At 45.2% G+C, this 21940-nt stretch overlaps 1 protein-coding gene across 2 annotated transcripts; it reads right to left on the bottom strand.

Moving 5' to 3' along the window:
* Positions 1-246: 246 nt before the first annotated feature.
* Positions 247-21807, bottom strand: hs2st1a (heparan sulfate 2-O-sulfotransferase 1a). Of its 2 annotated transcripts, XM_070845181.1 has the most exons (8): positions 21670-21807; positions 21368-21542; positions 4979-5232; positions 4753-4838; positions 4387-4525; positions 4131-4228; positions 2845-3002; positions 247-1350 (listed from the first exon to the last, which is right to left on the bottom strand). In XM_070845181.1, exons 2-8 carry the CDS (start codon positions 21489-21491, stop codon positions 1127-1129), a joined length of 1083 nt encoding a protein of 360 aa, XP_070701282.1. In that variant the 5' UTR covers positions 21492-21542; positions 21670-21807; the 3' UTR covers positions 247-1126. The 2 variants fall into 2 exon arrangements, with proteins under 2 accessions (XP_070701282.1, XP_070701281.1); XM_070845180.1 differs by having other exon boundaries at positions 21368-21807.
* Between the last annotated feature and the right edge of the window lie 133 nt (positions 21808-21940).

Raw genomic sequence — 21940 nt, 5'->3', positions numbered from 1 at the left:
TGTCTTGTTAGTTGAATCTGTACAAAAAATGAAGAGAAAAAAGAAGTATGCAGTGTTAAAGGGGGACTACGTCATAGTGACAGGCTAGCTTTTTCCCTCTGTTAAGCTAAGCTAAGCTAAGCTAAGCTAAGCTAAGCTAAGCTAGCTGCTGGCTGTATGGGACTGACATTACAGTGGCATCAATCTTCTCATGTAACTCTGGGTGAGAAAGCAAATAAACATGTGACCCAAAAAGTAATGAAAGGGAAATGAAAGAAATATACAGACTAATAAAATGCAGGGACTGTGACTTTAAAAGGGCCATTAAACAGTATAAATGACTTTATACTGTAACAAATCTGTCTTGTGAATGAAACGGACGGAAAAACTAGTAAATATTTACAGCAGCAGCATCGTCATTACCTTTGTGTTCTTAAATACTTCATCAATATCACGTGTAAATGCATCCTTCATCCAACAAAACACATCAAGTACAGTATAAAACATAAGCCCCAGTAAATAGTCCATGGTCACAGATTTTTTATTTCATAAAAACCTCAAAAGTTCTCATTCAAGTCCAGTAATACAGCACAGTAGTCAGTTTCTTACACTTAAAATCTCTCTAAGTTAGTAGTAGTGGTGAGGCATGGGGATGTCGTTTCACCATGAAAAATGTCACCGTCTTTACATACAAAAGACAACCATAATAAAGAGTTAAAATACAACCAAACACAACCAAACAGTACGGAGCCGATGAAAATGTTTCGTCTGGGTCGGAGAGCAGCGAAGCCAATCAGGAATCGACGTCTGACCAGCTGTTGGACCGGCTGTCTCCGGCCATGTGCCGCCAGAGGCCCTCCGCACGCACGACCTCTAAAATGGAAGTGGAAGGGAGTGGAGGCCCAGGGGGCTGCTGGGAACGCAACCTGCTGACGAACCGCGAGCCCCTCGTCCAATCGGCTGGTGACGGCTCTGTCATTCTGTGTCCGCTGCGTCAGAGGCAGATTGTTCTGCAGCTCCACATTATGTTCTCACACGTACAAAGCAGTCACAGGCAGTCTCTTAGTCTCACTTTCCTTCGCTTCTTCGTGTCCGACTGCACATCTGAGCGTGTGCCCCCCCCCCCCGTCTACGCACATATGTTTCTTTAGTTTTTGGGGTAGATTTTCTCATAGAAGAAGTTCTGTGCCAGCAGGTAGAGTTCCCCGTCCTTTTCTCTGACAGCGTGTGCCCTGACAAACTGGAACTGCTCCAGTGCAAACTCATAGAACTCGTTCTCCATCTTCCAGATGGCCGACTGCTGCAGCTTGGCGATGGACTCCTTCGTGGGCGGCTTCTTCTCGCTGGTCTTCCTCAGGTGGGATTTCTTGCCTGTGATGAATGGAGAGGAGGATTACAGGGGTCCCTTTATATGAATGATTCAGCATTTCTATACACATGATCTATTACTTTTAAGGTTAATGTAGCTTTACTTCACCCTTTTATTCTGTGCAAGTATTTTGTTGTTTTAGTTTCTGCATTTTAAAAATCAATTGGCATCATTTACTGGCAACTTAAACTCCTCTCCACATGTCACAGATAAACTTGGACTCCTCTCTATATGAAGCCTAAACAGTAAATCATTCCAATTATCTACTTACACCTGACATTATATTGGAGATAGGTAGTGTGTTAGGCTTGAAGACGTATCCATGTACAGAATCTGTGATAAAATAAGGTTCAATAAATTCACAAACTAGTTTTCTCCTTCATGCAGTAGTTTGGGATTTTTGGAGAATTTTCTCTTCCGCTCTCATGCTGAGAGTTTGATGAGAAGAGCGATACCACTTTCATATCTAAATATAAGGATACAGCCAAGAGCTGATTAGCTTAACTCATCACCAAGATTGGAAACATTTGAAACATTTATTTAATCTGTGCAAAATCCCAAGTGTGAAAACATGAAGTTGTGGTTTAACACAGAGTTATTTGCTACAATATTTCTTGGCCAGGCGGAATACCTTCCCTACAGTCTTGCCGATGAGGCAACCAGTAGAGACAGCACGGTGTTACCGAGCCCAGCCAAGAAATAGTCCCACACATAATCCCATCCAAACGAAATAAATAAACAAGATGTAGCGCCGTAATTAGTGAGCTTTAGAGGTGCTGGTAGGTGGACTCTACACAGAGCCAGGCTCGCTGTTTCCCTCCGTTTCCAGCCTTTGTGCTCCGATAACCAGCTGCTGGATGTAGCTTCATATTTAGTGTTCGGACAAGATGTGGTATCGATCTTCTCATCTAACTCTCAGCAGGGAAGCGAGTAAGTGCATATTGTTAAATCTCTGAAATATGGCACAGCTTCCAATCCTTTCTGATGTGTTCTCTTATCTTTAATTTTGCAAAATGAAAGGCAGAGGCATCTCTTCGAGCTCCCAGTGAGATTGCCAGTCAGCAAAAATGCAGGAACCGAGGCTGCGTGACTTCAGAAACAGACACGCCGTCTTCAAATTCATTAAACACACACACATCTGATTAATCTGAATACTTAGGTTTATCTGCTGATAAAAAATGATGAACATCATACTTGAGTCATTGTCAGATTTAATTCTTCTGCGCTCTCCATTATTTATTCTGGCTGCGCTCATTGTAACTAAATCAGTGAGAGGCATGAGTGCATATTGATCACAATTCAATTCTCAGAGGAGCGATTCAAACTGCTAATATGCAAACACAGCACAAACACAGCACAAACACACACACACACACACACACACACACACTTCAGCTCTGCAATGGGAGTGAGCCATTAAGTTGCTTTTCAGTATATTATAATGTTGGTGAGGGAAACAAAGGCAAATGTTTTTATCTACTCTGCAGACGCGGCACCTGTTTTGTACAGCTCGGTGGCTCCTTTGAAGAAGCGTGGCAGCGCGGCCTCCAGCATCATCACAAAGTCCTCCAGCTCCTCTGTTACTCCGACCAGCATGTATTCATTCACCAGGTTGTACTTGGCCTGCTCCAGAGCCCACTGGCTGCCCACGTTCCTGGTCATTGTATGGGATGAGATTCTCATTAGTGTTCTGCTAAAACAGTGACAGTTCTGCCGGATGTAAAACAATCACTTGCAAAGAGCAGAAATGGAGGAGAGCAGAGAGTGCCAGAGGAGCAGCAGAGCAGAAAGGTACAGAGACAGGAGGACCAGACGAAGGAGGAGGGAGGCATGAAGGAATGGAAAAAGAATTAAATCAGTAGCAAGTGTTGTCACAGTCAGGAAATCAGATAAAAAGGGGGAAGTAGATTGTTTAAACCTATAAAGTAACTTTTTGGCAAAGGCTCGTTGAACACAGCATTAGAGGACTGGCAGCACCTTCACCCTTTTGTCTTCAGTATTTATTTAATGTTTCCAAGGTGCTTTCCACTACTTTAATATACTGCTGGTGCACTGCTGCGAGCTACATGCTAAACCCTCCGTAACCTCCTTCAAGGGGGTAGATGTTTAAAAGATGGAGGGCAGAGTCAAGGAGTGATTAAGGAGGGTAAGAGGGATAAGTGAGGGCAGAGAGATAGAGAGAGGGAGCGATTGATACAGATCATCACATAGAGAGAGCAGATCACGGCTGAGAGAGCTATCAGAGACGATGAGTGTAGCAGAGGTGACAGAAAAGGACTATGAGGAGCATTAGGAAATAAAACTGATACAGCATCCGTCCTGAACTCTCTGAAGTGCCCGAGATAAGGAAAGTATACAGTTGGTGACATTCTGTGTTTTTGTTAGTTCCAACAAATCTCACTGAAAAGAGAAACAACTTTTCCTTAAAACATGTCACTTTTAAAAAAGACTCTTTTCCTTTAACAGTGGGGCACAGTAGTTTTTACTAAAACAGAGGTAAATAGTGGAATTTGTTGAGGACTACTTTCAGCTGTGGATTGATACACATTTGGTGCACTAGTCAGGATTTGGATACTTGGCTGAAAGATCAATATATTGTTGATTATGGGATGTTGATTGTTGATTTCATGGGATAACAATAAGGAAAAAAATATAGATTACTATTAGCCATAGTGAAGTAAAGATGAGCTATATCAAGCTTTCTTCCTGCCCTTTCTAATATAAAGAGAACCTAAAGTTTATATTTCCAGCTCAGTGTGACTCAGGATGTTTGAATACTCACCAGCACTCAGAGTAGTGACCACAGAAAAAGGGAATCTGGAGCCAGAGCTTCTCAGGGGCACAGTCTGAGCCGCCAGCTGATACACATTCATCAAATGTCTGAAACACAAACAAAGAGCATGAGCATTTCTGAAGACTACACTTATTTGTCAAATCAGTTAAAGGTTGATCCTTTGGTGATTTTGATTTAAGACACACTTGAAAAATGGTCAACCTATCCTTTAAAGTTTAACAAAAAGGATGAGATGGATTCTAACCTTCTTGTCTCCTTGTTTCCTGCGTCTCAAGCCGGGCCGGTAGTCGTCCCCGAAACGCAGAAAGTAATAGTAGGACACCAGCCGTTCAATGGGGTCCCGGATCACGTTTATGTAGATGGGCTTCCTCTTCAACCCGAACCTGAGAGAAGCGACAGTGCTTGAGTTGAAGTAATCAGTAGAGCTCGATAGTGTGTTATTTCTTTGTTAAAGAATACTGAGGTTAGAGGATCAGCAACGCTCATCACACCACACTGTGGAAGTGAAGCGCTGGAAATGACCACAAGGTGGAGTCACCTGCACAAAGCCACAGCAGGGTCAATGACCGGTGTTTGCCATTTTAAGACAACTGCATGACAATATACTTACTTGGTGAAGTCCAGGAAGGAGACGTGTCCGTGGTAGAACGCTGGCTTCATTTCTCTCCACTCTGTCACATTCTTTACAAACCGCACCTGAACCGAATTCTCCTTTTAGTACATGTGTTTTACCAAATAGTGACAATAATGTAGGAACGTCATGCATATATAATAAGAAAGGCCTCTCCATTACACATGAAATGAGGCGTTCATGTTTAACGTGGTGTTAGTCAGACCTGGTCCTGTATGGACATGACTGGGTTGTTCTTGGTGGTGTTGATGTGCAGGACGTGGAAGTGGTTCTTCCCGCACAGGTCGTAGGCGATGTTGGTGAAAGAAGTGCTGGCCGTCTTGGGCACGCGGTTGTAGATGATGACGATGTCGTCCTCGTGATCGGACAGCGACAAGGCCGACGAGTCCCGTTCCCGCAGGCCGTCCTGCGTGTGCCGCTGCTCGATCTCTCGTACCTCGTGTCTGGCGATGGCTCGCTCTGGAGGGACGACAGCGGGTTAGACACAAGTGAGTTCAGGACATATCAATCTTTATTTATATAGCGCCTATTCATAACAAGTGCCACCTCAAGACGCTTTCCATAAAGAGCAGGTCTTGACCAAACTGTTTAAGTAAGAGAGAGTTAGAGAGAATTAAGGATTCAAGAAGGGTAAGGATTTTGTGTTACTGCAGGAAGGGAACTGTGAGCAAAAATGCCCGAGTTACTCATTATACAAACTCCGACCAGCTCGAGTGCTGCTCTGGAGCTGAACCTGACCTCCGACCTCTTTGTGGAGGCGAACAGGTGAATAGAAAATTCTCTATAAAAAAGTGCCACGAAGTACTAGATACATACTGTGTCCTGTCGGAAGGCAGCAAGAGAGAAAGAGTTCAACTCTTCCAAGCGAAAACACCACAATCTCCAACTGTCAAATCCCTAGATGTTTGTTTGTAGACTATTCGGTGTTTAACATGTCTCATATCTTTGCTCAAATACCACTCAGCATGCATATTTGATATCTCTGCTACAAATTTAGACTTAAATTTAATTTACCCTATCCGGTTAACATGAGCCCTTAAAAGTATTGTTCCATCCTTGTCAGACGTAACACCGCTGTGTGAGAGACTAAACTGTGACTTCATTAAAAATGGATTTCCATTTCATTTGAACACAGTCTCTTTTGGAGAGCGGAGAGCTGAAACTCCTTTCCTGCCTCGCACAAAGGATCAAGAATAATGTCAAACAGGAATATTAGTTAATCATTTTGCGAGCGGCCTATTTCACGCTGCGGTACCACCTCTCCTCTTCACTAATCAGATTCAACTTTAATATTAGTCTCCTGCCTTCCCTTTCACTCTCCTTATTAAAACCACAGAGTGAAGTGTCTGCGTGCTCCTGTTTTAGATCAAATAAATGTTCTGTGTCTGAAGCACACGGGGATGTACTTGGCCATATGACAGACCCTCGATGGTGTGAAATGATTTATCCATCCTAGCTTCCTCCTCTTCTGAGAGAAACATCGTGTCACGAGGGTGAAAAGGTGAAGAGCAGGAGGTGACAGGCTAAGGGTCAGAGGTCCGCAGTTAAATGGTACGGCTACAGTTACATGATAGCTAACTGGACATCAATATACTACAAAAGAGGAGGGCAGAGGTTTAGTGGCTGGGGGGGGTCTCAGTGCAAACACTGCATGAAGCTGCGGAAAAGCCAGACAGTGCCTCAGTGTGAATAGATATGACACAAAGAAGCCCAGGTCTTTGTTGCCCTCGGGCTTTTCTTCGTTTGAATTTGCCTCAGATTGACTGGTGTTGACAATGCCTCAGAGTGCTCTGCAGGAAGGATGGAGTGGGGAGAAGAAGGGTGTGTGTGTATGTGTGTGTGTGTGTGTGTGTGTGTGTGTGTGTGTGTGAGAGAGGAGGGGTGGCAGCACAACACTGGAGCACCTAATACCCGTGGGAGCACTCAGTGGAGCCAGAGGAGTCCTAAAGTCCTGCCTAAAGCCCTGCCTGGCTGCTGAGACACTGTTGCAGCCTGGACTGGCCTGGTTGGGTTTACAGGCTGGCATCTGGCACCGGAGGCCAATTAAGATGTCATCTGTGATTCTGCCGCCCTCTCCTTCATCTGTGCAGATACACACAACACACACACGCAGATATATACTCTCACTGCCCCCTCTCTTACACCCTTTTGAGCAGCTGTTAATGTTCCACTCATTAAAGCCAGATCTGGTTACGGACGGAGCCGAGCCGCTTCCGCACGCTGGCAACTGGTGCTCCGGGCCGATGGTGTGGAGACGTGCCAGGTGGTTGTAACGGCTGAAGGCTGTCAGCATGCGGGACAACTGTAATGGACACATTCATTCACGCGTCCATCCCAAGTATGCATTAGCCAACAACAACAGCAATAACAGTTGCTATGTTGGAACTTTATCGCTTGGGCTCAAATGTCCTTTCAGGATTATTTTTGTGATGGTGTACAGGGAGGGGAGACAGAGCCGGAGTGCAACCCGTGACAATGCAAGTCATAAATATCAGGTGCTTTTAGTCTGACACGTAGCACCAGGTGTCTGAGGAATTCAATGTCTTCTTCACAGCCTGAGAGGCCCTGAAAACACATTTCCTCAATCAGCTTCTTACTGTGAGTGACTGCATTTTTATTCTTTCTTTAAAAAGAATTTCATTCTTTCTTGTGTTTTTTTTCCACATGTGTGGTTTCTGTATTCGTGTTTTTATCTGTGCTGGTGATGTCTTCATGATTATACCTCTGTGCACCAATCGGGATTCAGCGATATCTGAATCCAAGACCGATGACGGTCGTCAGGTTGCCTAAATTGCCAATTCACCGTCAATCAAACCTGATCAAACCACCTGATGAAGCAGATGAATTCAGTTTAGGAGTGTTTGTCACCTGACTCTGCAGCTCCTCAGGCCTTTTTATTGTCTTTCAGCTCACTGCTTTGATTTTTCAACTTTTATGTTTTGGTTCGCTCTTATGGTCGTTATCAGTGTTGTTTTCCAGCAGCAGCACACACACCTGTTGTTTTTTAGCAAAATGCTGAGGTAAACCCACAGTTCTCCACCCACCAAGCACTGAACACTTGCCAGACAAGTGTTGTGACTAGCTGGTGAACACAGGAAAGCATTTTGCAGCTGAAGAGCCAGATATTTTTCTCAGGAGTTGGTGGAGACCAAAACAGAGTGTGAATATTGAGATCTACAGAAACACAGCTTCAAAATGAGTGTTAAAGTTGCTCTGTGCTGGTTGGACGTGTGAGACAGGCAACAGTTTGCTAACACCTTTGCCATCAACTGAGAACTTGGATTGCTGTCATGAATATTTAATGTTTCGTAAGTTTACAGGGGTCTACAGTTTTCGGGGGCTTTAAGGTTACGTGATTTCGGTCTCTGAGATTTGAGGTGAATAGAATTTTGTTCATTTCTTTTAATGTACTGCTCTCAGCTGGGAAAAATGACAAACAACAGCAATATGCTTTCTCAGGAACAGTGCCACTGTTTCTCTGGATAATCCACAGACCTCACCGTCAACAGTTTTCACTGGAACTACTTTCCATTGAAGAAATACTCAAGAGTGAAAACTGTTGACAGTGGGGTCTGTGGATTATCCATAGTATGGGGGGGGGGGCATTGTTTCTGAAAGAGGTCTTGCTGTTGAGTATTTCAAATGTATTGTTTTAATACTTTGAGCACCACAAAGTAAATTCAATACACTTCCATTGAGCTGGGAGAAGAGATCTCATAGACAAGATGGACAAATAAGACAAAAGCTACCTACATGACTAGATACCAGCAGAGGTACGTGAGAAAAAAAGGTTTTAATTGAGTGACTCGACACTGGAACCTCTGCTTTTACAGACTACAGATACGTTCTTGTCCATATTTTGAACTGCTGACATCTTCAGGGCCAATTAGGAGAACATGCATCATCATGTAAGCTTTCTTTTTACTCTGCTATGGCATAAACACACAAAATTAAGCTTTTGTGTTGCTGAAGGTTACGAGGAAGGCTGCCAGTTGCTCAGTTTTTTTTTTCTGAGGAGGTGAGGGAGAGTGAGAACAGACCGGGGGCTACTGTGTCCCTAACTACAACGTCCCAAACTATGCGAAGGGGCCCAGAAAGTACTTGTTAAAGACGTGGTGTTTTATGGTGAATTTCCAACAACCAAAAAGGAGGCGAAGCGGGCAGGGAGAGGGCTTCTTAGGCTTTGTAGTAGACGCCCTATTCATTGCCAGACTGAATACACTTGGCACAAACCTGCATATCAGAGGGCGCCACACACACACATGCTTAAGCTTAGCGCTCCCTTCTGAGGTCATTTAATTAGAGAACAAAAGCCTGAATCACTATGACCACACAGCAGGCCTCTTTTCATTCCACATTTCCGCCAGTTTCCTCCCCTCAAGCCGTCTCTGTGCATTAAAAGCTAATTATGAACCGTGAAGCCAACACGGGTCTTAAACATTGTGACAACTACAAGCCTATTACTCTGAGTTTCATTCAAAGTGAGAGACAGGAGGAAGACAGAGCGCTGGTAGTTGAACATATTTACTGAAGCAATTTCGTGGCTGATTAGACGCAAGCATTTGAAATCATCATTCATATTCGCCGCCAGATCTGAAAAATGTGGCAGGCCGTCATGTATTATTGCTATCACGTCAGATCTGATGGGATAATAAAAGTGGGGGAGAGAAGATGATCCTTTCTCCAAGCAGGTCATAAATCCATCATCGCTCCGATCCACCAGTCGGAGCTCTCTCTCCCTCCGTCTGCTTCCCCTGAGAGGGTTAGCCCCTCGAACCGAAGCCTTGGGCTAGGTGGGTAATAGAGATTGGCTATCAGCAGCAGACTGAGGTGTACGGCTTGTATGGTTCTGCTTGGACGCCGCTGGATTGCAAAATCAATGAAGGATGACAGGGAGGAGATCTAGGCTGCTGCTGTATAAAAATCGAGTTAGTCTGCTGGTGCTGTTTCTCCCTCTTCTCTCTGTATGGACTTGGGTGCACGCTGCTGTTTTGCAGTGCTAGGTTTAGGGGGGACAGTTATGTCACCACTGCAGCACTCATGAACATTTGGCTAAATTGTGCACTTCCAAATTCCCAATTATTCTAATTCAGTCTTTGGGTCGGTTCAGCAGAGGGTGGATTATCAGAGGAAACGGGAACAAAGTGAGGCAGACGGGAGGATCCGGGCCGAGTTACCATGTTACTTAAGTTTGATAGGGAATACGAAACATGGTGTGAGGAGTCTGTTGTGCAGCTTTTCAACCCTGCTGGAAGCTGCAGCGAGCTGAAAAAGAAGATGGATAAACGAGGGCGCTTTCATTAAGCGATTGTGAGGTTTTCTGTACGTTCAAAATGCCTTCAGAGCTTTCAGACAAGCTCGGTGTGACAGCAGGGAGAGAGGCACAGACGACCACACACACAGAGACAGAAAAGTGCCTTTACACTTTAAATTAGACACCAGCACTTTTATGCTTTCAACGGTTTTTTTCGCATCAATACTTGTTTCTGAAAGAGATAAGACGGAAACACATTCGAGTGCAATCGTCTAGGTGGGCTACTTGCGAACGCTGAGACATTTTTCCCACTGGCTTTGACACACAAGTGTGACATTGACGCTAAATGAAGGGTCTCATTCACTGGTCTGTCCTCCACAGTACAGCTGGGGGAGGGAGGGGACGCTTGGAGGAGGGGGGCGTTTTGAGGCAAGGGAGACAAGGACAAGGGCCGGGTTTGATGGAGAGTGCCAAAAATGTGGTCAGACAATCTGAGGATTAACCTTTTCGAGGGTCTGGGGTAAAGGTTTGCTGTCGGGCTCCTGTTGACCCCCTCACCTCTAGTCCTCTGTGCATTGTGTATGTGCTCTCCAAGCTTTAAAGACCACTTGTTCAGTTGTCCCAAGTGGCCAAATAAACAACAAATACTGCTTTAAACAAGAATATTTCAAGTTAAATAATACATTTCTTTGAGCAGAGCTAATTCCACTTAATCAATCAATCATACTGATTTTCATGCAGTGAACCTGGAGTCCCAGCGGCCGGAGGTACTGGGGCAGTTTGCCTGCTTTGACTGAGAGCCACTAAATGAAAGACACTGAATGATAATGAATGAGAATGATGTAAATCTTGTCTACAGGAAGATCTGGCGAGGCTCTATTTGTTCTGTGCTCTAGATTTATCATAAAAGGAGAAAAATCTGAACAATGCATCAAAGTCAGCTTGCAGTATGAGCAACAGAAAGGCTCCACTATTAAAATTCAAATCAACAGATGCACCCAGTGAGGTGAAGTAGTGAAAATAAAATGTCTGGCTACATTGCAGATTCTCGTAAATAAGATGTTTCACAGTGACGTGATGTTTCCTGTCCTGGACTTGGCACTGCGGCTTTGCGAGGCTCCATAAATACAAGCTGAAGAGTTTTTCATTGTTATGACTTTCACGGTAGTTGTGCTTTTACTAGCTGGCACGGAGGGGAGCAGGAAAGGTGAGGAAAATACAGGGAGGGGGAGGAGGGGGTGTGTGGGGGAGCTGCTGTTAAGGTCATGAGCCGGATTTCCACCCACAACGCCAGGTGCACGAGCGGGGCACTCAGTCCTCCTGAGAGAAGCTGCTGCCGAGCACAAACAATCCACGTAAATGTCATGTATCCTGAAATGCCTGGAAATGACTTTTTATCCTCTCTGACATAGCTGCGTGCCGAATACAAGCACGTTGTTGTCAGAGAATGCCGACAAAGCATTCCTCAGATACGGCGACGAGACAAAACTCGTCCTTGTCAGCGCTGACAGACAACAGTGTGCAGACAGTTTAAAGTGGTTAAGTGGTTTGGGCTATGGGTCTTGAGACCATAATTACTCAATTGAGTGTCATTGAGTAGGAAGATGTCAACACTAGAAACTTCATATATGAGCGTTTTTGGAGAATAGATTCAGGAAGTGTAAGCTTCAGCTGAGGATGGGGTGCTTTTCGCTCACTGGAGTTCATGAACTATAGATGGAAAACAAGCTGTTCGACTAAACTCAAGGGTACACTAAATAAGCTCCAGCCACATGTGGCCCATTTATAATTCCTGGTGTGAAGGCGAGCCTAGTCTCTACACTAATGATAACAATCCGGGATAGATGAAGATGATTATCGTCATGTTTCAAGCTGCCACTTTCTCCCCTAATATGTCTTTTGTGCGATCGAAGTCCGCGGTGCCGTCTGACAGGTGAGCCAATAATGTCTGGGAAAACAGAAAGAGTAAAGGGGGCCATGTGCCGTCTGCTTTATCAGAAACAGCCAGTCAGATGAGATTATGGAGCAATTTACACAGATGGCAGATCCCATCATTGCCCTGTCTTGTTAAGTAAAGGCGGGTCTGACAGGTTGTGGAGGGGAGGAGGGGGGATGGGAAGTGTGGGGGGGAGTGATTGGAACAGATCTCATCTTGGCACAGATTGTCAATGACTAAGCACTGGGAATTAGCCAACATTTTCAGACGCATTTGCTCTTCAAAGGAAGGAGAAAATATCTGGGTAACTCTTGTCAAGAGAAAAGCTATTAAATGTGTTTGCTTGAAGAAGAGAAACCACAGCAGGAATGTCTGTGTCACTGCTTAATGTTGCAGCCGCAGCCTCACAAACACTGCAGTCAAATCTCGGCGAGAATAATGTGGGAGAAACTTGAAACGCACAAATTATGGTGGCTGAACGCGTATGGATTCCCACTGAAATACAACTCTCAGTTTTGCTCTGAGCCCTCACATCCTAATATAACAACAAACACTGTTTGCATAACAGCACAGATCTGGTTGCAAGCTACAACCCAGATATCTGATGTTCCTTTTCCCTCTGTCTCTCGGCCGTGGAACAGATAATTAATAATGCATATATAGGAGTCCAGGGAAAACTCCACACTCTATTAGACAGAGCCGACGACTGCTATTCATAGTTTTAATGATGAGTGGGAGGGACAGGTGAACACCGCAGAGAGTCTGTCCCACACAGAAACCTGCTACAGAGAGAGAGAGAGCGACGTTACACAGAACATCTCTGCAACGAGACCAGTTCAACCAGCTATCACTTCATCTCTGCGGGCTTATCTGTTCGTCTTTCATCTCTCACTTCTCCGATTCTCTCCTTTCATCTCATTATCTTTAGCATCTGCAGGCCATCCATCCAGCGAGGACGTTGTACTGGGTTCTCCATCAGAGAATCAGGGCGGCAGGATGGAGAGCCCCCCACTTTTACTGTAAACTTCACTATGTGGAATTGATTTGGATGTTTCCTCTGAGTGCGAGGTCACAAGAGGGCTGTAAATACACTTCTAGAGGTGGTGCTAAAAGGATCCCCATCGCTTTTCACGAACATATTTCTGTCTTTTACAGTTTCAGTTTGATTTACTCACTCAAATCTGTCCGTCCACTATAATCCAGATGAGAGGAGCTGTAAAATAATATGTATATGTTTGATACGATCGTCTATGTCACGCTTACAGCAATATTGAAGGGCAATTTCACACATCCAAGTCTGTTTACATATGTTGGAATCTGCAATACATATGTGAAAAAAGTTGTGTCAACGTCTGAGGCTCTGAGGGCTACAGGTTTGAAACAGTCCGATCTGTATCCTGCTCCTCATCTGTGCCTGAAGTTTACAGCTCAAGACACACTGGCTGCTATTAGCAACACGTATCCGAAACTCCAATCAACCTGTCGGCGGTCCAGTTGCATTGCTAAGGATAGAGATGGTTTATGAAAGGGCTAAGTGTTTTTAGCTTACTGGGTTGCACAACAAGAGACACAAAAAATGGTTAATTTGTGATTAGAAGAACCAAAGAAATGAAATGAAACATTCCTTAACATAGTGAATTGCATAGCTGTGTATTCTATTGCATTGAACCAGCATTGACTCACATTTTGTTGAATAAAATCGTATCAAATCTCACTGTGATTCATATCCAGGCCACATTCCAGCACCAGTTCCATCACGTGTTACTTGCTAAGCTCATACAAATGTACGTAAAGGTGTAGCACTCAATCACTGCAAACTGAATAAACAGGCAATAAGAAGACATTATGGGCTCCTGAAGATTGTAGGAGGCATTTTCTGACATATAATGGGCTAAAAGATTGATGGATTCATCTGCAAATTGGCGGCCTAATCAATGATGAGAGTAATTGATTCTTGAGCAAATTGTAGTTATGTTTTTCTAGAAGGTTTATAAAACTGTATTTACAGTGACAGAGACGTTATGGTTAGTCAGTTACATCCCAATCTGTTTAATAAGGTCAGAACTAGCAGCAGTACCAGTATTCACTAGTATTGGAGTTTAAATTAGTCAGAGGCAGGGAAGGGTAGCTGCAGACATTATAGTCAAATAAAAAATAAGGCTTAATCAATCAGCTTTATTTGAGTAGCATTACACACTGAGCCGAAGTCGGTGCAAGAAAAAGCACGAACACCATAAACAAAGAGAAAGAAATGCAGGCGCACATAAATCCACTGATCCTCACTCAGCAGGGGACGGTCTGGTCTGAGTGTGGGAGCTGAATATTCAGCAACCCAGATACTTCATTAACAAGGTGTACACACACACACACACACACACACACACACACACACACACACACACACACAGCTGTTTGTCGTGTACTATTTGTATTCTGTCTAATAAACTTCAGGTTGCATTTCAGGCAATTTGGCAGTACCTCTCACACCATTCGGCCCACTGAGGGGAGGGAAGGAGTCCCATGTAAAGAGACAACAGACAGGAGGAAAGAAAGAGAGCAAAGAAGGCACAGACGGGGAGAAAAGGGTGAAGTCTTACAAGTAAAGGAAGCTGTCTAGTAGCACCACCCGAACAGTTGGTCCCTGAAGACAAGATAAAGGCAGCTTTAAGCCACCTCTACAACTAATAGGAGCAAAGTTGAACCAGAGGCTGAGGAAGAAGAAGGGCACCGCTGCTCGACCACCTTCCTTCCTCCTTTATCCCTCTGTGCTCTGATGAAATTGGTTGTAAAAAAATGCTGCAGGCATGCTTTCTTTGTTCCTCTTTTGTAGGAGCTTATGGTTTTCACAAGCTGGGGCTTTAAATATTTCTGTGTCGCAATGAAAATTAAATCATCTCTTTCATTTCATCCCCCTCCTCCCTCCACACTTCCTCCTCCTTTGATAGCACCTTATTTCCGAAGCCAGCAGCAGATATTCTCCTTTCAGGCTGTCATCCAATGGGGTTAGTACATTAAAACACAAGAGGGATTTGAATATCACAAAGGAGACTCGGCACGCAAATAAAGAAGTTGTTTACAGCTATTGATCCAGGAGGAGCTGGATGAGAGTACTGTCATTATAAGTTATAATCTTGACAGAGGTTTATTAGCCGCTCACTGTTTCCCCTGTCAGAGGAGGAGCCGAATGGTGTCAGAGAGGAAAGGAAACGGAGAGGAAAAGACGAGCAGGGAAAACTGACACCCGCTGTCACATGTTTACAACCGCAGGCTCCATCATGTGTCAAATTCCTGCAGGATCTAACTAGGTAAGGCAAGGTGTGAGTCTCTGAAAGTCTAAATTTGATCATGAAGCTTTTTTCAGTGTGGAGAATGAAAAACTGATTATTTCTGAGACCACGTCTAAAGAAAAAGTCAGCACAGCACCGCGCTCGGGATCAGTGTTCCACTGAGCATCTCTGCAGGACGGTTTGCTGACCCACGCGTGATTTATCACTTCAACTATATAATATCCTATCAGGCATCAGTCAGGGCTCCACTTGCCCCCGCAGGTTCGGACAATAGAGTCTGGCCCGCAGGATATATGAAGCCCATTTCTTTGAGTTGACTGCACTGACACCTCTTCCCAACAGTGACACAAGGAGAGATGAAGACGGAGGGGAGACGCCGAGGAGGAGAAAGTGCCTGTGTGAAGAGGTGGGGAGGGGATGTTGGGGAGAGGCCAGCTAAGGGGAGTGATGGGTGGTATTGGAGCGAGGTGTTCTCCTAGAACGGCCTCCAATTACATCCAGGGTGTGAAACCGTCCATAACACCCCGATTAGCCTGTCTGTCATCCTGCTACAGCAGCAAACGCTGCACCGGCTCCGGTTGCTGCCGTGCACGCCACGATGCAGGAACACATTCCCTGTCAGACAAAGTGTGCGCCAGGGGCCATAAATCCACGGCCCTAATCAAAGCCTGCAACTAACAAAAGCAGCAAAAGCCCAGTATGGCCATTAGCACTGTTCCTCCCCACCTCCCACTACAAATCCATCCCTGACACCTACGCCCGTCTCCACTGTGAGCTGCCCTCCACTAGCCACTCAGATGCCATGTTTCAGAGAGTGACTGAGCAGGCAGGTCCAGGCAACAGACGCTACCGGCTGCTTACCGTAGCAGATGCCAACATGTAGAGTGAAAGCAAATGACTCATGCATCCTTTATACCCCTCTGAGATGCTAAAAACAGAGATGTGGGGTATCAGGGAGAGTTCAAAAGGAATCGGAGTACCACACAAAGGATAAGGAAACAACGAGAGGAAGAAACACTGGGAGGTTACACATTTCAAGGTCGAGGTTTGCACCTGGAGCTGTAGAAAAAACACAGGGCTGAGTTTAGTTCAGCGTTACCGATGTGTCACCAATTAGCTTCAAACGGAAGCCACCGTTCGGTGCTCCAGCCCTTTGAGTGAGTCACAGAACCCAGTTGACACACACTTGACAAATGTGTAGGAGTCAAAGGAAGCAGGTGAATGCGTGGATGATGAATCAGTAAAATAAATTTCAAACACAACTGCAGCTCAAGGTCTTATCAGCAACAGGGTGAATGATGTGCAGCAGGGGGCTGAGCAGCAGCACCTCGAAGGTAAAAAACAAAACAAAAAAACTCCCGATCAAGCTTCATGTCGTGTGTGCATGGGGACAAGACTAGTGATGTCTGACCAGTGTCCTTTCAAGAGCAAATTTCTGACCCAGATCAGATCCCAAGGTCCCTCTGCGGCAGAGCGCGAGGGTGGGCCCGAGGCTGCCAGTGCCTGGCATGACAATCAAAGTCAAATTCAAACCCAAGCCCGGGAGCGACAGGCTGCAGCGACAAATGAACGCTTGAAAGTCTTGCGTCAGCTCTGCAAACACTTTGACAATGAGTGCATGCATCCCCTTCTGTCTTGTGCATTCAAGAGCGTCTCTCGTCTCTCTCAGAGCTCATCACAGAGCCGCTTGTATCCGGAACTGAAGATCACAATGCAACAGATGGAAATTGAATTCTTTTAATCATGTGGAATTACAGCCAGCAGAAGAAAAAAAAGCAGCGATGATGCAGAGAGGAAAAAACATCTCTGAATATCTGTCCTGCTAGGTGATCCACGGCCCTCACGTGGCCTGCAGGGCACAGAGGTGAAGAGGGCATTCGCTCCAGTTACAAGGGCCATGAGGTGACAGTTTTATAATCAACGTTTCTATTTACGCAGCTCCCAATATACCATCTTCAAATTAACCTCCCACCTATGGCTCCAAGTTCTGTTCAACATCAAATAAGGGTAGAAAGGCTGCTTTAAAGCTGGGATCCCAAGAATGAAATATAAGGTTTTCTTCGTCTTTATGAATAATCTCCCTGAGGAAATAAGTTCAGCATGGCTTGAATCTATACAAGCATGTATTCAAGACAGCTGTTACACAAATAATGATGCACTCAGCTGTGTAATGAACATGCTTTCAGCCAGAAAACCCCCAGTGACCGGCACCAGTGTCAGTTTATCAAAAACATTTCCCACAATACACCATAACGGTGTTTCGACTTATCGTCTTTACTGGGCTTATTTTGGACGGATGTGATGTCTCATCCAACAATCTTCAGTCTGTCTTCATCACAAGTGTCAGCTTTGCGCAAAACAATCCGAGCCAAGAAAAGATTAAAAGATGAAATCATTATTTGAATAAATTTCACAAGAAAAGGCATGCAGATATCCACATTATCCCCTGCATTAAGTTATTCATCTTTTTGGCAAGTGCAAATTATTCACCGGGGCCCTAATTCTGAGACAATTTACATACTTGTACTTTGACATGACAAATCTTTGCAGTTCTTTTCAAGAAGAAGAAAATCTTTCTGGTTACAGCCTTTTAAGTGCTGTTCAAAAAGTGCAGACTTGGGGAAATTCATCTGGGTTGGCTTTACTTTTAACCAACTGATCAAATGTTCTCAACTGGCTGAGTCGTTCTAATGACTATTCAATGTAATTCAGGCGTTTATCTCCTGTTTGACGTCAGTGAAACATTCTGCAGAGATGTCATAATAACAGCAGGAGATTCCTCAAGGAGAGCGTCTGAAACTGTCTGAACTGAGAGGGAGTTCATGTTTGCCCCGAGAGGGAATGTGGCCTTGAATCCCTGTTCGTGGCTGTTTATTAAAGAAACTTTACTTCCACTCTTCTATCCATCCATCCATCCATCCATCCATCCCTCCTGCACAGTCAGCCTGCGTTTCTGTTGACCCAGCCGGCGGCGGTGCCGGTGAGCAGCCGGAGAGAAATTCTGTCAGAATAATGGATTAGGCCCACAGCAGGACACACAGCTGCATCGCGGCATGATTGTAATGCAGGAGACTCCTCAGTGAAACCTTGGGCGACGATTAGCTTGGAAGCAAATCACAGCTTGTCTGCCCTGCAGGAGGCGTGTAATAGGGGAAATGATTCAAATGCGTGTCAGGCAATAGGACCCCACGCTGCGAGGAGGAGAGGGCGCCGGTCAGTCCAACCTGCATGAATTTAATTGTGAACATGTGAAAACAGGCTACAGGAAGGTGACATGTAGAGCCTCTTCTTTTTTGTCTGTATTTATCACGTAGGAGTCATTGGTGGAGATGTGATTTGGGTTTGGACGCCACCACCTGTCCTTGTTATGCTGTTTTTTTTTTTTTTTTTAATTGTTGCACAGATGGACCTGCAGCAGGCACACCTGGTAATGTGACCGGCCCTGTGGCTGTCTGTCAGCATCGTGCCTGTGAACCTTAGTCACAACTATTTGGCTATGCAGCACATAATTCAGGGCTCCAGTATACAGACGTCTGCCCAGTCCGGTCATCCATCAGAGCGCTTTTTGCTAAGTCAACAGATTCTCATGGTGGTGGGCAGTCAGGGAAAAGGCCTCTCAGGTTCTGTTTCAGCATAGGGAGAGTGTGTGTGTTTGTGTGTGTGTGTGTGTAGCCCAGGAGAGTTTGGATTTTCACTGGGTGTAAAGTATATCCCTTTACAGCAGCAGTAAACCATGTCACAGGCCAATATAGCCATCTATAGTCCCAGGACTCCTGATTGTTCCAACATATGAAAACTCAGCTTGGAAAAATGATATAATTAACGTGACTGTTAGCAACAATCTGGCCTGGAAACTTCCCAACACAGCCTCATCTGATAAAGTCCGTCTATTACTCACTTCCTAAAACTTGTATTGATTACTTTCATACATAATTAAATTGCTGCTGGTCTACACACAATGTCAGAAAACACTGAAATCTCAATTTCCCAAATTAAAAACGAATTGCTTGTTTGGTCCAAACCCCAAATATATTCACTTCACTACCAATGACAACAAAGAAAAGCAGCAACTATTCACATTTCAGAAGCCTGACCAAGTGAATTGTTGTAATTCTTGCTTGGAAAATGACCAAAACAATTATTCCATTGTCAAAATAGTTGGAGAGTAATTTTCTGCCAGTCGATTAATCGACCACTCGTTTCATCTGTAGTCCCAGTGATGAAAGTGGCATGACATCATCGATCCGAGGGCCTGATTAGAGCTTTTAGTTGATTAACCTGTAAACTGATTATTCATTTAAAACCGTCTAGGGCTGAAAGGATCAATCAATTAGTTGGCTGGCAGAACAAAAAAACATTTTGACCATCTATATTCTCATTTATCTATCATTAATCACTTATGATTAATCGATCAATTATTTGGTCTACAAAACATCAGGAAAGAGCAAAAATGTGGCACCACAGTTTCCTAGAAGCTAAAGTCACACACACACACACACACACACACACACACACAGCTGTTTTCACTTATCTTGGCTAATTAGACCTCTTCTCCTAATAGTGTGGGTCCATACACACTGTGTTTGATTGACAGCTCACTGACCTCCATCATTCTTACAGACACTGCACATAGAGGTGGGTGAGCTCATCCATTCATCCACAATGACACCTGTGTCTGTGTGTGTGTGTGTGTGTGTGTGTGTGTGTGTGTGTGTGTGTGTGTGTGTGTGTGTGTGTGTGTGCAGGGCCTTTAACACACACAGCAGACACCATGTGAGAGCAAAACACCAGCACCCTGAGCTGCCTCATCTGGACTCTGCTGCAGCCATTGTTAACGTTTTTTATCATGCTCATGGTTTCCTGCTATAGGATGTCAAAATGTCTGCCGTAGATAAGACCTGTCTTCAGCGCCACATCATCAAATTATAAAGGGGGTGGTGTGTGTGTGTGTGTGTGTGAACCCCAGAGGTATGCTGGCTGCACCCTCAGGTTGTCCGCCCCGCTCTGCTATTCCTTGAAAAATCCCCACAGTGGAGGCACCAGAGAGATAATCCTGCAATGTCCCAGATCTTTATTGGGACGGAGCCCCTGATGGGAACTATGGCAATGAGATTTGAACGGCCACGCTTCAATCTGAGGAAAGAGTTTTGTGAAGGGGCACGAGAGGATTTGCAGCAGGGTGTCGTCCCCGTGCATGCACAATATCACTGAAACTTACTCTGAGCAAGAAGGAGTTTCCTGTTACTACTGAGAGCACAAAACATTATTCTGTCCACTCATCACCAGCGGCCGTCCACCACCACCAGTCTGCTGCTCAGACATCGCCTCTGCAAATTAGCAGCTGTCTCTCATCTCAGCTGCAAGTGAAAACCTCAGTCTATTCATCAGTTAGTCGATGGACAGAAAATAAATCTGCAACTATTCCAACGATCAGTTGATCGATTAGGCCGTTTTTCAAGCAGAAATGCCAAACATTCCCCAGTTCCTGCTTCTCAAATATGAGATATGTCCCTTTTTTAAAATCACAGTGAACTGAGCTGCTTTGATGCTTGGTCGTACAAATCAAACAAAGACGTCACCTGAAGCTTTGGGAAACTGTAGTGCGCAGTTTCCAGTTCTATCTGGCATACAGCAAATGATCAATCACTGATAACTGAATCAACAAGGAAGCCCTTGAGTATACAAACAGTGTGTCTGTCAGTGGGGAACACACTGAGGACAGCAGCACCTCTTCAGCCTCACACTGCACAGCACAGATTAGGACAATGGTAATTATCCTGTAATTCTCTATAAATACTCAGAGTGGTTCATCATGTCGGTGTCACGGCCATGCAGAGTTCAGTGGGACAGCACCCACATCAGATCACTAAGCATTTCAGGACTGTGTGCCATTGTCTGAACCATCTGTGGAGAAGCATGTGTGGTTGGTGGATGAAGTGCTGCTTTCTCAGCGCGTCGCCTCATATTGACCCAAATGCACAACAATGCTGATGCACAGATCTGTATTGACCCTGGAGGGAGACCTCACGCACAGTGCTCCTGGACTGCTGTGATCACGGGTGGTGGGTGGGTGGGTGTGAGTGGGGGTGGGATCGGGCTGCGTCCCCTTAAACTTACCGAGCTTTCCCCGGGACTCCTCCAGCTTCTGGATCTGGTTCTCCAGGAAGAACATGGCCACTGCGAACGCCAGCAGCGCCAGCAGCTGCAACTTGGGCGGCATCATGACTCTGAGCAGCCCCATCAAATCATCCAGAGAGGGTTTTTGGTCAGTCCATGCTCAGAGGAGGAGACACTGGAAACACACGCAGCGACGACGGTGGTTACAAAGCGGCTGAGAGTCTGTGCATGGCCCTCTCTCTCCCTCTGTGTGTGTATGTGTGTGCGGGGATATCTCCCAGTGTTTCAAATCCTCTGGTTACCTCAAACGCGACGTGTTCATACTCGGCTCGCTTATTTCAGCAAGTCAGGTCCCAATAGCGGAGCGTGGTGAAGCCCTACAGATGTCTCCAGAGTGCGTATTTATCCCCCCGGGGTGTAGGAGCGGTGCTACCAGCCGCTGTCGCCCTCGTCCCCCATGTAGTGCCGTCCCGTCCCATCCAGTGTGTTCACCGCGGACACACTGTTACTACCACCCCGGCCATTGGACGCACCGACAGTCCACCACACAGCCGAGGCTTTCCATTCGTCGAC

This window comes from Pempheris klunzingeri, chromosome 15 (genome assembly GCF_042242105.1).
Source record: "Pempheris klunzingeri isolate RE-2024b chromosome 15, fPemKlu1.hap1, whole genome shotgun sequence".
Lineage (NCBI taxonomy): Eukaryota > Metazoa > Chordata > Actinopteri > Acropomatiformes > Pempheridae > Pempheris > Pempheris klunzingeri.
Note: the sequence above shows the minus strand (reverse complement) of the source record. Positions and strands in the feature narration are given on the sequence as shown.

Excerpts from the sequence above, each read along its gene's own strand:
- hs2st1a (XM_070845180.1), bottom strand. The coding sequence starts at position 21,491 with ATGGGGCTGCTCAGAGTCATGATGCCGCCCAAGTTGCAGCTGCTGGCG. Across the intron at positions 5,233-21,367 it reads GGAGTCCCGGGGAAAGCTCG|AGCGAGCCATCGCCAGACAC; the intron begins GTAAGTTTAAGG and ends TCGTCCCTCCAG. Across the intron at positions 4,229-4,386 it reads GGAAACAAGGAGACAAGAAG|ACATTTGATGAATGTGTATC; the intron begins GTTAGAATCCAT and ends TTTGTGTTTCAG.